The sequence below is a fragment of the Rhineura floridana genome, chromosome 1 (genome assembly GCF_030035675.1).
Source record: "Rhineura floridana isolate rRhiFlo1 chromosome 1, rRhiFlo1.hap2, whole genome shotgun sequence".
NCBI classification, from domain to species: Eukaryota; Metazoa; Chordata; class Lepidosauria; order Squamata; family Rhineuridae; genus Rhineura; species Rhineura floridana.
Genome location: NC_084480.1, coordinates 169817800 through 169833535, shown reverse-complemented (window position 1 = coordinate 169833535; position 15736 = coordinate 169817800). Strand labels below are relative to the sequence as shown.

At 44.5% G+C, this 15736-nt stretch overlaps 1 protein-coding gene across 1 annotated transcript in view; it reads right to left on the bottom strand.

The window, feature by feature from the left end:
- Nucleotides 1-13901, bottom strand: part of LOC133377071 (retinoic acid receptor RXR-gamma-like) — a 38721-nt gene extending 24820 nt beyond the window's left edge. Inside the window, exons 1-3 of the mRNA XM_061610325.1 lie at nucleotides 13706-13901; nucleotides 12491-12670; nucleotides 2494-2663 (exon numbers count right to left, since the gene is read on the bottom strand). Of these exons, the coding sequence (XP_061466309.1) occupies nucleotides 2494-2663; nucleotides 12491-12670; nucleotides 13706-13901 (546 nt within the window). The remainder of the gene's footprint in view (nucleotides 1-2493; nucleotides 2664-12490; nucleotides 12671-13705) is intronic.
- Nucleotides 13902-15736: the final 1835 nt, after the last annotated feature.

The window sequence follows — 15736 nt, the reverse complement described above, 5'->3', positions numbered from 1 at the left end:
GGGATACTGAGTCAGAGATCCCAAAATTGGTGAAGTTGGAGTATACAGAGCCATCCACTTTGATGAAGGACAGTGTGCACACCAACCAGAAGGGACGCCACAAGAAAGAGATGAAATGGAAGAAGACACTGAGCTATTCTTCCACAACAGCAGGGATCACAATAATATACCAGCAGGGGAAGCTGTGGAGTCTGAGCCAGAAGAGGCATCAAGAGCCAGAAGGGGCAGCTGAAGCGCCAGCACCCAGATACTCTGAACACACCAACAAAGGTGTACCACCAGAGAGACTTGCTTACCTCATGAGATAAGAACTTCCAGACCCAAAGACCTGGAAAGAGATTGAAGCCTTACCCAAAGCTGAAGCTGAGGGGTGGAGGCAGGCAGCCAAGGAACAGAACAAAACTTGGACACTGACCATGCTTGCTCAAGGAAGGAAAGCTGTAGGCTGCAAGTGGGTATTCAAGAAAAAGCCAGATGCTGAAAGAAACATTGAAAGGCAAAGTATGGACTCAAAAGTATGGACAAGGCAACTATCGAACATATGCTCATGTAGTCAAACACACTACCATCAGAACTCTTCTGAGTGTTGTTGCCAACAAGAAAATGCAGGTGGAGCACATGGATATAAAAACAGCATTCTTGCATGGAGAAATAGAAGAAGAAATCTACATGCAAGAACCCCCAGGGTTTGAAGTTCCAGGAGAAGAAGCCCTAGTGTGTAAACTTCAAAATTTCACCTATGGCCTGAAACAGGCTGCCAGAGCCTGGAATGAGAAACTGAGCAAAATGTTCTTAAAAGGAAGGCTTTGTACAAAGCAGAGCAGAGCTATGCCTGTATAGCAGATTCAAGAACAACTTACTGATTTATGTTGATGATCCAGTGAATCATTTCAACAAGGAGGTTGAAGTGAAGTGTCTAGGTGATGTCACTCACTACCTCAGAATACAAGTTGAAAGAGAAGATAATGGATCCTTCTTGCTGAGTCAAAGACAAAACATCCAAGACCTTTTTGAGATTGTAGGACTGAAGGATGCACATCCATCACCTACTCCAAAGTAGAATACCTGAAACCGGACCACAGCAAACAACCATGGGAAGACAATGAGAACTACAGATAAGCCATTGGGAAACTTCTGTCCATCAGCACTGTTACCAGACTAGATGTGGTGGCAGTAGTAGTATACCTGTGCAGAAAACCCAGATCACCAACCAAGAAGGAGGACTGGGAAGCAATCAAGAGAGTGACAAGATATCTGAAGGGCACTGCAACCATGAAACTGAAGTTAGCATCTACCTGAGATCCCAAACTAGTGGGATATGTGGATGCTGATTGGGCTGAAGACACTACAGATCAAAAATCCACCAGTGGAAACATCTTCTACTATGAAGATTCTGTGATCAGCTGGGCAAGTAAGAAACAAGAGACTGTAGCACTCTCTTCCACAGAAGCAGAGTATGTGTCAGCTTCTGAAGCAAGCAGACAGTTGACATGGCTACTTTAACTGTTTGAAGATTTAGACATCTCTATACCTGGGCCTGTCGTGATGCATGAAGACAACCAAGGATGCATCAGACTCATGGAGTCAGGAGGGGTGAGTTCACAAACCAAGCACATAGATGTGAAGCACCATGCCATTAGAGATACCTACCGCAGGGGACTACTGAAGATGGAGTATTGTCCAATGGAAGACTTGATTGCAGATGCTCTGATGGTGTTGGGCAAAGTCAGATACTGCAAACTGTGAGACAAGTTGAACCTTGTGGGCTGAACCAAACTTTGAGAAGGCGTGTTGGAAGTGGAACAAGACAAACTCCTGTTTGGGTTCTTTTGTTTGTATTCCAGAAGGCAGATAGAGTTAGGGTTCTCCAGCTGGCTAGGCTTGCCTACCTTTGCCTGTGCTGTTCACTACCTAACTTCCTTCCATTGTAAACTGATATGCTCAGGGAAGCTGAGCTGTCCCTCCTTCCTTTGTCTTTCTTAGGAGATATCCTTGTCTTTGTTCTCTCTCCAGAGCCATGAGGGCAATATCCAAGTCTGAGCATTGCGCCTCTGACTTAGTTAGTTAGAACTCAGTATCTACTACATATTTCTATAAACAAAGTAGCTGATCTAAATGCAGAGTAAAAGCATGCTACTTAGGTAAATACACATACGGGCACACATGCAGCTCAGATGCTGAGTATCTCTGCATATTTCCATAACACCCCCAAAAGGTGCTGTTTAATGCAAGCAGCCCTTTTGGGCAAACAGAAGCTGGGGAAGGGGGCATTTTCAGTAGGAAAGCAGCATGAGGCCCCACCCAGGACCCTGCACAGGTGCTTTTCTTTCCAGAAAAAAGTGGCCAGCTAAGCACACTTTATATAAAGCATGTTTAATGTAACAGGTAATTTGACCCTATGATTGTGCATGTGCAAATCAATCTCATTTTTCAACACTCTCCAGTTGCCCAAGTAACAGCACTATCAGGGCCAGTCCCAAAGCAGCCACCTACCGAGTTGTCAGCACTCACATCACCAAAAGATTCCATTTTTGACTCAACAGCCATTTCAGCTTCTAAAATCCTCTCCACGGGCATGTCTTCATTGCTGCCACTACTGCTGCTTGCAGATTCAGCTTCATTTTCACTCCGCTCTCTGCTTCTCTGCCTTTCCTCTTGAACCGCTGAACGGGGGGGGGAAACCACCCAGTTTTGCCACAGTCCTGACATTTCAGGCATTCCACCACTGTGTCCCTAAATACATCCCCACCCTTTCCTCCTCCCACCTTCAGGCTTGTGCTGTGCTGTTCCTTATGCCTAGAATAGCCTCCCTCTCTTCACCAAGCTTCCCTTTCAGCTTTCAAACAGGTACTCTAAAAAGACTTTCCTGGATAAGGATAGTGTGTACTAAAGCAGATTTTTTTTATCATGAAGAAAAGTAGATTTCTGAAAGCTGCATCATTGGGGAAATTAAGTTTATTTTGTATGATTCATTCCTGCTTGTTAGTCATGAAGAAGAACCACGAGCTAGAGGGAGCCCCAGCTGACAAAGCGTCAAGGCCCCAGCTGACAAAGCGTCAAGGCGAGTTAAGCAGCAGAGCGAGTTCGGCAGCAGGGCGAGGAGGCCAGGGCCCCCCACTCTGCCCGTCTGTTCCCTGACCTCAACTAAACCGCAGTCTCCAACCCATTGACGTAATAAACCTTAAACAACACTATGCAGGTAAGAAGCCAGCAGGGGTGTGGGGGCTTTCCAGTGTTTTGCACCGCCTGCAGCATGTACGACTACCTGCCTGTTGGACAGAAGTCGTGGGTGTGCTCTCGGTGCAATGAGCTCCTGGCTCTCCGGGAACGACTTCATTTCCTTGAGGCCAAAGTGGCGGACCTGGAAAAGCTGAGATAGGCAGAGAGGTGTGTGGAGGAGGCCTTCAGGGACGTTATAGCTGTGTCCCACTCCAACGATGATAGCTCTCCTGCTATCATGGAGAACGATGGTCTCGGGGAAGGAGAGCATCCAGCTGAGGAAGAGGGAAATGATCCCTTAGAAGGGACCCATTCCTTGGGGGATGAGCAGCTATCCTCTCGTGCCGAGGATATATCTCCAGGGGGTGGAGGGATCCTTGTAGTGGGTGATTCGATCATTAGGAACATAGACAGTAGGGTGTGTGATGGGCGTGTAGACCGCAAGGTGTTTTGCCTGCCTGGTGCGAAGGTTGCGGATATCGCCCGTCGTTTAGATAGTTTGGTAGACAGTGCTGGGAAGGAGTCAGTGGTCGTGGTGCACGTTGGCACCAACGACATGGGGAAATGCAGCCGTGAGGTCCTGGAAGCAAAATTTAGGTTGCTAGGTAGGATGCTGAAAGCCAGGACCTCCAAGGTGGCTTTCTCTGAAATGCTACCAGTTCCACGCGCAGGACCAGACAGACAGGCCCAGCTTCGCAGTCTCAATGTGTGGATGAGACGATGGAGTCGGGTGGAAGGGTTCGGATTTGTTAGGCACTGGGGAACATTTTGGGACAAGCCGGGCCTGTACAAAAGGGACGGGCTCCACTTGAACCAGAATGGAACCAGACTGCTGGCACTTAAAATTAAAAAGGTAGCAGAGCAGCTTTTAAACTGACTGAGGGGGGAAACCCGACAGGAGCTGAGAAAGGTCCGGTTCGGAATAAACCTCCCCCCTGGGATAAAAACCAAAGAAATGATGAAATTTTAAAAGGGGTAGGCCTAGAAGTAGGCATTGTGAGAGCAGGGGCACAGGATATAAATTCAGAACAGCAAAATTACCACAGGCCTAACCACAAGTGCCAAAGACACTTGAAGAGAGACACTGCTTACAAGTGCCTGTACGCTAATGCTAGGAGCCTCCGAACCAAGATGGGAGAACTGGAGTGCTTGGTCTTAGAGAAGAGCATTGATATAGTGAGCATAACCGAGACCTGGTGGAATGGAGAAAACCAGTGGGATACGGTTATCCCTGGATATAAACTATATCGGAAGGATAGGGAAGGACGTATTGGTGGCGGAGTCGCTCTATACGTGAAAGAAGGCATTGAATCCAGCAAGCTCGAAACCCCAAAAGAGGCAGACTCCTCCACAGAATCGTTGTGGGTGGTGATACCGTGCCCCAGGAGGGACTTAATACTGGGAACGATCTATCGTCCCCCTGATCAAAATGCTCAGGGAGACCTTGAGATGAGATATGAAATTGAGGAAGCATCCAAACTAGGAAATGTGGTAGTAATGGGTGACTTCAACTACCCGGACATAGACTGGCTGCATATGTGTTCCAGTCATGACAAAGAAGCAAAGTTTCTAGATATTCTAAATGACTATTCCCTAGATCAGTTGGTCATGGAACCGACCAGAGGGACGGCAACCCTGGACTTAATCCTCAGTGGGGACCGGGACCTGGTGCGAGATGTAAGTGTTGTTGAACCGATTGGGAGCAGTGACCATAGTGCTATTAAATTAAACATATATGTAAATGGCCAATTGCCAAGAAAATCCAACACGGTCACATTTGACTTCAAAAGAGGAAACTTCACAAAAATGAGGGGATTGGTAAAAAGAAAGCTGAAAAACAAAGTCCAGAGGGTCACGTCACTCGAAAATGCTTGGAAGTTGTTTAAAAACACTATATTAGAAGCTCAACTGGAGTGCATACCGCAGATCAGAAAAGGTACCGCCAGGGCCAAGAAGATGCCAGCATGGTTAACGAGCAAAGTCAAGGAAGCTCTTAGAGGCAAAAAGTCTTCCTTCAGAATATGGAAGTCTTGTCCGAATGAAGAAAATAAAAAAGAACACAAACTCTGGCAAAAGAAATGCAAGAAGACAATAAGGGATGCTAAAAAAGAATTTGAGGAGCACATTGCTAAGAACATAAAAACCAACAACAAAAACTTCTATAAATACATTCAAAGCAGGAGACCATCTAGGGAGACAATTGGACCCTTGGATGATAAGGGAGTCAAAGGTGTACTAAAGAACGATAAGGAGATTGCAGAGAAGCTAAATGAATTCTTTGCATCTGTCTTCACAGTGGAAGATATAGGGCAGATCCCTGAACCTGAACTAACATTTGCAGGAAGGGATTCTGAGGAACTAAGACAAACAGTGGTAACGAGAGAGGAAGTTCTAAGCTCAATGGACAATATAAAAACTGACAAATCACCGGGCCCGGATGTCATCCACCCGAGAGTTCTCAAAGAACTCAAAGGTGAAATTGCTGATCTGCTAACTAAAATATGTAACTTGTCCCTCGGGTCCTCCTCCGTGCCTGAGGACTGGAAAGTGGCAAATGTAACGCCAATCTTCAAAAAGGGATCCAGAGGGGATCCCGGAAATTACAGGCCAGTTAGCTTAACTTCTGTCCCTGGAAAACTGGTAGAAAGTATTGTTAAAGCTAGATTAACTAAGCACATAGAAGAACAAGCCTTGCTGAAGCAGAGCCAGCATGGCTTCTGCAAGGGAAAGTCCTGTCTCAGTAACCTATTAGAATTCTTTGAGAGTGTCAACAAGCATATAGATAGAGGTGATCCAGTGGACATAGTGTACTTAGACTTTCAAAAAGCGTTTGACAAGGTACCTCACCAAAGGCTTTTGAGGAAGCTTAGCAGTCATGGAATAAGAGGAGAGGTCCTCTTGTGGATAAGGAATTGGTTAAGAAGCAGAAAGCAGAGAGTAGGAATAAACGGACAGTTCTCCCAATGGAGGGCTGTAGAAAGTGGAGTCCCTCAAGGATCGGTATTGGGACCTGTACTTTTCAACTTGTTCATTAATGACCTAGAATTAGGAGTGAGCAGTGAAGTGGCCAAGTTTGCTGACGACACTAAATTGTTCAGGGTTGTTAAAACAAAAAGGGATTGCGAAGAGCTCCAAAAACACCTCTCCAAACTGAATGAATGGGCAGAAAAATGGCAAATGCAATTCAATATAAACAAGTGTACAATTATGCATATTGGAGCAAAAAATCTTAATTTCACATATACGCTCATGGGGTCTGAACTGGCGGTGACCGACCAGGAGAGAGACCTCGGGGTTGTAGTGGACAGCACGATGAAAATGTCGACCCAGTGTGCGGCAGCTGTGAAAAAGGCAAATTCCATGCTAGCAATAATTAGGAAAGGTATTGAAAATAAAACAGCCGATATCATAATGCCGTTGTATAAATCTATGGTGCGGCCACATTTGGAATACTGTGTACAGTTCTGGTCGCCTCATCTCAAAAAGGATATTCTAGAGTTGGAAAAGGTTCAGAAGAGGGCAACCAGAATGATCAAGGGGATGGAGCGACTCCCTTACGAGGAAAGGTTGCAGCATTTGGGGCTTTTTAGTTTAGAGAAAAGGCGGGTCAGAGGAGACATGATAGAAGTGTATAAAATTATGCATGGCATTGAGAAAGTGGATAGAGAAAAGTTCTTCTCCCTCTCTCATAATACTAGAACTCGTGGACATTCAAAGAAGCTGAATGTTGGAAGATTCAGGACAGACAAAAGGAAGTACTTCTTTACTCAGCGCATAGTTAAACTATGGAATTTGCTCCCACAAGATGCAGTAATGGCCACCAGCTTGGATGGCTTTAAAAGAAGATTAGACAAATTCATGGAGGACAGGGCTATCAATGGCTACTAGCCATGATGGCTGTGCTCTGCCACCCTAGTCAGAGGCAGCATGCTTCTGAAAACCAGTTGCCGGAAGCCTCAGGAGGGGAGAGTGTTCTTGCACTCGGGTCCTGCTTGCGGGCTTTCCCCAGGCACCTGGTTGGCCACTGTGAGAACAGGATGCTGGACTAGATGGGCCACTGGCCTGATCCAGCAGGCTCTTCTTATGTTCTTATGTTCTTATATTATACAGCCACAAGAGTGGCTGTATACTATAGCCAGCGGGGATTTTTCACATTCCGCAATGTTAAATTTAAAATACCCCCATGCCATTCTGATGCTTCCCATAAGCTCATTTCAAAACAAAACCTTACAAAACCTATAGTCCTGAACTCAGAAACGCTTGCTTAACAACCCTGTCAATTTTCATGGCGATATACAAAACAGTCAGAGAGAATAGACAGTTCAAAGTGTAAAAAGAGAGAGAAAACCTCAGAGCCCTTTTGGACTTTTTTCTCTGTTCTCATAATCTGTTGAAATTCATTAAAAATCAGCCATGTTCACAGAGTACCTGTAATCCTAATACTGACGTTGCCCCATACTCTGACCTTCATCTGCTGCAGTTTAAAAGTTAAAAAAATGCCTGGCTGATTTTTAATTAATTTAATAAATTTTGGCTGGGACCCAATGATAGCGCGGAGCATGCTCAGTAAGAACCAACTGTCAGTGTTCTAAAAGCCTCACAGCTGCTGGGCTTGCCTAATCAGAGGGCCACACCCACACCAGACTTTGACTTCATGTGAGACAGTCATGGCTTCCCTCAAAGAATCCTGGGAAGTGTAGTTTGTGAAGGGTGCTAAGAGACTCCTATTCCCCTGAGAGAATGGTTTAACAGTCAGCCACTCTGATTGAAGGTCTGTGAGGGGAACAGGGTGTCTCCTAGCAACTCTCAGCACCCTTCACTAACTACACTTCCCAGGATTCTTTGAGAGAAGCCATGACTGTCCAAAGTGAAATAAAGGCCTGGTGTGGATGTGGCCAGGGAAAGCTTTGGTTTAAATTTGGGTGGGAGGCTACATGTGTCTGCTGTAGAATAAAAAGGTGGGGGAAAGGCTGAAAAAGAATGATTCTGTTTACAATGTTTTCCTTCTGCCCAGTGCCCACCCACCCAATCTCCTCCCACTCCCTGCCCCTTCCCTGGGTCAGTGTTGGACTACAACCTGGGAGACCAAGGTTCGAATCGCCACACAGCCATGAAGCTGACTGGGTGACCTTGGACCAGTCACTGCCTCTTAGCCTCAGAGGAAGGCAATGGTGAAATCACCTCTGAATACCGTTTACCATGAAAACCCTATTCAAAGGGTCGCAATAGGTGGGGATTGAAGGCAGTCCATTTTCATTTTCAAACATGATTGCATAGAAATAAATCCCACTGAACTCAAAAAATATGCAAATGATCAAACCCACCCTCCCTTCTCCTTCCTCCTATCCCCTCCTCTTGCCCCTTCCCTCCCCCTTCCTTTGCCCCTCCTCCCGCTCCCCTTCCTTTGCCCCTCACTCCCCATCCCCTTCCAATCCACTCTTTCTCCTTCCCCTTCCCCTTCCCCTTCCTCCCCTTCCTCCTCCCCATGGTCAGTTTTACCTATCTTAAACATGATTGCACGGAAGTAAATACCATTTAACCTTATAAGCATGCAAATGATCAAACCTGCTCTCCCCTCCACCTTCCTTTGCTTCCCTCCAATACGCTCCTTCCCACTCCCCCTCCTCCTCCCCCATGGTCAGTGTTTCCTATCCTAACCAAGATTGCATAGGAGTAAATCCCATTGAAAATAAGCATGCAAATGATCAGACCTGCTTTTCCCCTCTCCTCTCCTCTCCTCTCCCTTCCTCCTCCCCTGCCCACTCCAGCCCTACCTCCCTCCCCTGGTCAGTTTTACCTATCCTAAGCATGATTGCACGGGAGTAAATCGCACTGAATTTAATAAACATGCAAATGATCAAACCTGTCCTTCTCCTCACCTCCCCATCCTGCCTGCTCCCCTCCCAGTCCTCCCGTCTGCATTTCCTCCCCTCCCCATTCTCTGTGGTCAGTTTCACCTATCCTAAGCATGATTGCAGGGGAGTAAATCCCATTGAACTCAATAAGCATGCAAATGATCCATCCATTCTCAGCAAACTTGCACAGGATCCCATTTCTTACCTCCCGGATTAAAAAGCAGGGAAATTCACTAATAGGCAAAAAACCAGAGCTTGGAAAAGTTACTTTTTTTGAACTACAACTCCCATCAGCCCCAGCCAGCATGGCCACTGGATTGGGCTGATGGGAGTTGTAGTTCAAAAAAGTAACTTTTCCAAGCTCTGCAAAAAACCTTGCGGTTTAAGAACATACCTATAGCCCACAGCTATTCTACCAAACTTTAAAAAGCAGGGAAATTGGGCAGCTCTAGTGAATGCACTAGGGGAGCAGGAGACCTGAACTCCTCTCTGAGATATTGTACTGCCCTACAAAGTTGTCAAAATGCAAACACCATTTGGGTTGGTCTTTCACAGTCCAATCCACTTCCTGTGTAGCTTGGAAGAATTGGGTAACATGTGCCTCTGAGCATATGGTGAGTGGTGGCAACACCTGCAATCAGCCCAAATAATAGAAAGAAGACATGTGCTGTGCTGATCTTGTTTTAGGAGGGAGGAAGCAACATTATTAAGACAGTTGATATAGTTCAGATGGTCACTTTGAATATGTCTGATTTCTTTTGCAATTTTAGTGAAGTTTCCTATAGGAAATCATTTTCTTTTGGTTCTATTTCTGTGAATATGTGAAGTACAGCAACTCTTTGCAAAATTTATACTAAAAAAACTCCAAACATAATTGTGGAATAATGGCACTGACTTCTGCAGAATAGTCTCCAGTGGACCTCAGGAGTGTCTCAATTTGCACAAGATAAAACAGTGGGAGGTGAAAGATATTCTAGCAAAATGCTAGGTGTGCTCTATGTTTTTAATTGACTGTGCCCATCTTGCCTTAAATGAAGTGGTTTAACCACAGCAGGCTGAAAATATGCATCCTCTTTTTTCCAACAGCTAGAGTCATTGCTGAAGTAGCAACATATTGGAATCAGTCTAATTTTTCATCAAACTGCAGGTCCAAATTCCACTGTTAATGCACCCAAAATAGAAATAGAACATAACCTCCAATTTGAAACACAAAAGGCTGTCTTCACCATCATATGACACTGACCAATAAAAAGGCTTTGAAATTAATAAAAATAAATTTGACACAGATTTCTGGGATGAATAATGAGGGAAATAAAATTTTCTAGTGTAGATTCTCTGTAGAAACATTAATAACACAGGAAAAAAGCAAAGTAAGAAGAACACCAGCAAACATACAAAAATATAATTCTCTATCTTTGGAGATGGCAAGTGTTGCCACCACTCACCATATGCTCAGAGGCACATGTTACCAAATTCTTCCAAGCTACATAGGAAGTGGATTGGACTATGAAAGACCAACCCAAATGGTGTTTGCATTTTGACCAATTTGTAGGGCAGTACAATATCTCAGAGAGGAGTTCAGGTCTCCTGCTCCCCTAGTGCATTCACTAGAGCTGCCCAATTTCCCTGCTTTTTAAAGTTTGGTAGAATAGCTGTGGGCTATAGGTACATTCTTAAACCGCAAGGTTTTTTGCCTATTAGTGAATTTTAGCATATATGTAAAACATAGACAAGGCTGCCAATGTCTAGTTTGGCATAGAAACAGTGATTTGTGAACTCCAACCAATTTTCTCATATCTAGCAGGGTAGAAGACTGCACAGTTTTGCCATCATCACCACCAGTCAAGTGCAACAATATTTCAATGAACATGTACCAAAATTCCAGCTCAAGTTGGATTTGGGGCTCTCTGCATGTCAATAACCTGGGGTGGAATCCAGTAACTTAAATTTAGGCCAATATAAATTAAAAGCAGCTCTCTGGCTCATACAGTGCATTCTCCCTTTCTCTTCACATATACACTTCTAGAAGTATCAAATTCCTATCATGGGAATGCTACTGTGGCTTCAACATCAACCCATCTTCAGACTGATTCTTTGGACTAATCCTGGATGTTTATGGAAGCCCTGAACTGAATTGATTGCTTTGGGAAGAAATCACTTTGCACTCTGCAAGAACTGAGCACTCTGGTTGGAATGAGATTTTGGTTTATGTGCACTTTGTTTCCTCTGACTAGCAGAGCCTGCCTGAAGTGGGACTTTAGTTACATTACCTATTTTCTTCTATGCAGCTAGACAGTTTCTGACAATGTTCACCAGTTCTGAGAACTCAGTGTCTGCAGTGCAGTGAATTCACTCTCAGTGGTTATGGGATTGATTCATCCAGTGCAATGTTAGATCAAAAACAATAGATTATTCTAGCCAGTACAACCAATGATGGAGTGTGTATGCATGTGTGTTATGTGTAGGGATGGGAAGAAAGTGCTGAAGATCACACTTGCTACTGGATTTTCCAACATCTGTTTATGGTATGACCATGTTTGCTACTAACCTTTGATTTTCCCCTGACACTGGATTTTTTGAAAAACACATTGAATATAGCAGTTAATTTTATTCACAGCACAGCAGCATGAATAATTTGTATAGGCTTCTATCTGTGTTTCTTTCTGTCACCCCACTCAAATAATCCAAGGGATCTAAACTGCAAGTGGGGAGGGAGCAAGCCAAACCTGTGCCCACTAACCCCTTTCAGAATAATTTTTTAAAGAAAAAGAAAGAAAGAGTTAAATCCAAATAAGCCTTCCTTATTTGGGAAGGACCATAGTTCAGTGGCTGTAGCTTCTCATCTGCAAAAGAGCCCAAGTTCAATTCCTGGCATCTCCAGCTAGTGCTGTGAGAGACATCTGCTTGAAAACCCTGGAGAACTGCTGCCAGTAGACAGTCCTGAGCCAGATGAATCAATGGTCTGACTTGGTATAAGGCAACTTCCGATGTTCCTATTTTCAGCCCTGAGTGAGCCCAAACAAGGCTCCTAAACTTAATTATGACACTTTAAATAAGTTCCCCACCTCACTGCACACACGCACACACAAACAGAGGAACCAGTGCTATCAGCCTTTGGGGGGGGAAACCCCTACCTGTCTAGAAGTACAGTATTTAAAGAGTTATACCAGAGATTAAAAAGCAACTCAAGAACTCTCCTTAGAGAGACTCTCTAGATTTGCCTCTTAATCTCTGTAGTAGTAACCCATCCAGCAAGTCCAGGATGCCCAAAGTTAAGGTTTAAATATTCTTGTTCCTTTCCCCTCACCACTCAAAGACTGAACAGAATGGCATTCCAGTTCGATGGAATGTGATTGGATCAGAAGCAAAAAGTGGATCCCATCCCTAGCTGTGTGTACCTCCCCATACAGACAGACCTTCTTTCTTCATGCCCATTGCCAAGCATTTCTGATAGCGGCAATACTGGCAGCGATTCTGCTGATGCTTGTATATCAGGCAGTCCTTGTTATCACGGCATGTGTAGATCAGATCCTTCCTTATTGTCTGCTTGAAGAAACCTTTGCCGCCTTCACAGCTGTATACCCTATAGTGTTTTCCTAACAAGAAGGTAGCAACACACATCAATGCATGTCCTAATTAGGAGACTAACACAAAAGGTTTCAGGGACAGGAGGGGGAAGATGGTTCTCATCTTCCATCTTGAGAAACCCTCATTCCCACCAACATTCAACATATTTGACAAGCCAGACCAAAGCTGGGGACAGACAGTCATTTTTAAGAGAGTTGAGAACATAAGAGACCCCCTGTTGGATCAAACCAAAATCGATTTAGTCTAGTTTCCTAAAGTGAGACCAACCAGATGCCTCCAATTAGCCACACAGGGCATGAAGGCAACAGTCCCTGAAAATGAAGGTTTCATTTTTGTTTCATTTAATTTTAGTCCTATTATGACTAAAAACATTGCTATACATATAAATGTGTCTAATCCTCTTTTGAAGGTGCAATCATATTCTCATTGGGAGTAAGCCCCACTGAATTCAGTGGGACTTGCTTCTTAGTAGACATGTGTAATTTGTGCTATAAATCACCATACCTTATGGTATAAATTCCATACACTGTTTGGGAAAAAACACACTCGTCTGTCCTCAATCAGACAATCAGCAAAGTGTGTGCATAGCATGCTCAATATATGTTGCTCAAACTTTTGCAGAGTTTGGTCTTGTGGGAGAAGAGCCAAAAGAAAAATATCAGCATCGTGAATTACAAAGCTTAACCAGAATTATCATGAGGGAGGAGCATGTAGCATTGAATATTTATTATTTATTTCACTCACTCACTCAGGAGTGTACACTATGTATCCAAGGCACTGCGTGTTTACATGTCTTATACAGCTGCACACTCAGGATAGCTAGAAACTTTGCCTTAACAAAAATTATGTCTGAGATTAACTTTCCATATTAATACCCAATTCCATGAAGAATGTGCTCAGAATTGTAATGGAATCTACAGATTAGGAATAACATGCACCAAAAGCATTTGATGGGAATCGTATGGGGTGGGGTCACAATATTATTTCATATCCCAAGCATCTTCATATGTAAGCTGCAGTTGAGTTTAAGATGGATTTGTTACCTGATGACCTGTCCCCACAAATTGTGCAGATGTGCTTGGTCAGAGATTCTGGACTTGTTCCCATCCTTTGTGGGCCCGGCAGAGGTTTAACATCTTCAGAGCTGCTAACACCCTTCATGACATTAAGCTGAAACGACAATACACAGAGAGCTGGATTCTGCAGCTTTGAAATGATGTTGCGACTGCAACTGAACATTCATGATAAGAGTTCTGATGGACAGCACTCATCTTGTACCTCCACATGAGAGTTGTAGACACAGCCAACAAGATTTCCGTGATCAAGTGGTACTGGCACTTTTTGAAGCTGCTATACTCACAATAGTTGCAGTTGCATATACAGCCTTTGTGGGGAAGTACCTGCCATCATCAGTAACATGGTAGAAGCTGTCTGACTGTAAGCCTGGCAGCGGCCCCACATATACTCAAGGCATCTGATCAGCTGTTTGGCCAACATTTGCAGCCAGACAATTCCAAGCTAAATGGCCAGCAGCTAGCAGAAAGCCAACAAAGGGTGTGGTGGAGATAAGGAAAAGTCATTAATGTAAAGAATATTGCTGAAAGCCTTTCTTTTCTCAAGAATCATTAAAAAAAGGCCTCCCTTCCTTTTTGTACACACCATTTCCAACTCTTTCAGTACAACCTTCACCTAAGTTCTTCACCTAAGAAAAAGAAATCAAATGCACAGTTATAAGATGGGGAAACTTGGCTCAGCAATACTACATGCAAGAAGGTTCTTGGGGTTGTTGTTGATCACAAGCTAAACATTAGCTTTGTAATGTGGCTGCAAAAAAGGCAAATGCTATTTTAGGCTGCATTAACAGAAGTATAGTTTCCAAATTGCGTGAAGTATTGGTTCCCTCCTATTTTAGGTTAGGCCTCATCTTAAGTACTGCGTCCAATTCTGCACATGATACTTTAAGAAAGATGCAGACAAACTGGAACAGGTTCAGAGGAGGGCAAAAAGGAATGATAAGGGGACTGGAAACAAAGCCTTATGACTGAAGGAACTGGGCATGTTTAGCCTTGAGAAGAGAAGACTGAGGGAAGATATGATAGCCCTCTTTAAGTAGTTGAAAGGTTGACACACAGAGAACAGCCGGGATCTCTTCTCGATTGGCCCAGAGTGCAGGACACAAAATAATAGGCTCAAGTTGCAGGAAGCCAGATTTCAACTGAATATCAGGAAAAACTTACCTGTTAGAGCGGTACAACAATGGAACCAATTACCTAGGGTTGTGGTCAGCTCTCCAACACTGGAGGCATTCAAGAGGCAGCTAGACAGCTACCTGTCCCGTATGCTTTCATTTGGATTGGACTCGATGGCCTCATAGGCCCCTTCCAGTTCTATGATCTTGTGGCATTTGACTTTCAGCTGATTTACTAGCATTATTCTATAAAATACTTTTATAGGCATACACACAAGAAAATACAGTGCTAAGTCTGGGGGGACAAGGAAAGGGTTAAACCTCTCCTCCCTGTGTGCTGTAGTCCCAATGAAAATGGGGGCCCTCATGTCTAGGGCTACATTTTCTAAACCTGATGTGGCTGCTAACCAAGCAATTAAATTAACAACTAGATTGGCCCTAAAAGAACCCAACTAGGGTTGCCAGGTCCCTGGTTTTCTGCCGGAGTCTCCAGCAAAAGTGGGCCGTCTCCGGCCTCCAGCCATATTTGGTGTGAAGAGGCTGATCTCCGGCTTTTGGACGTCCCCCTCAGGCACGCATGCATGATTGACACGCATGGCTGCTGGGTGGGAGGAGCAGCCGCGATGGGCAATTCTGGCTGCGGTTTGCATCGCGGCCGATAGAGCAGTTTGGAATCTCGTTTGGAAGCAGAAGGCTGCGGGTGGCAGGAACTGGAGCAGGTTGGACTGCGGCTGATTGCAGAGAGAGAGAGAGGCCTGAGAGAGAGAGAGAGGCCTGAGAGAGAGAGAGAGAGGCCTGAGAGAGGGGGGGGGCTAGAGAGAGAGAGAGAGAGAGAGAGGCCTGAGAGAGAGAGAGAGGCCTGAGAGAGAGAGAGAGAGGCCTGAGA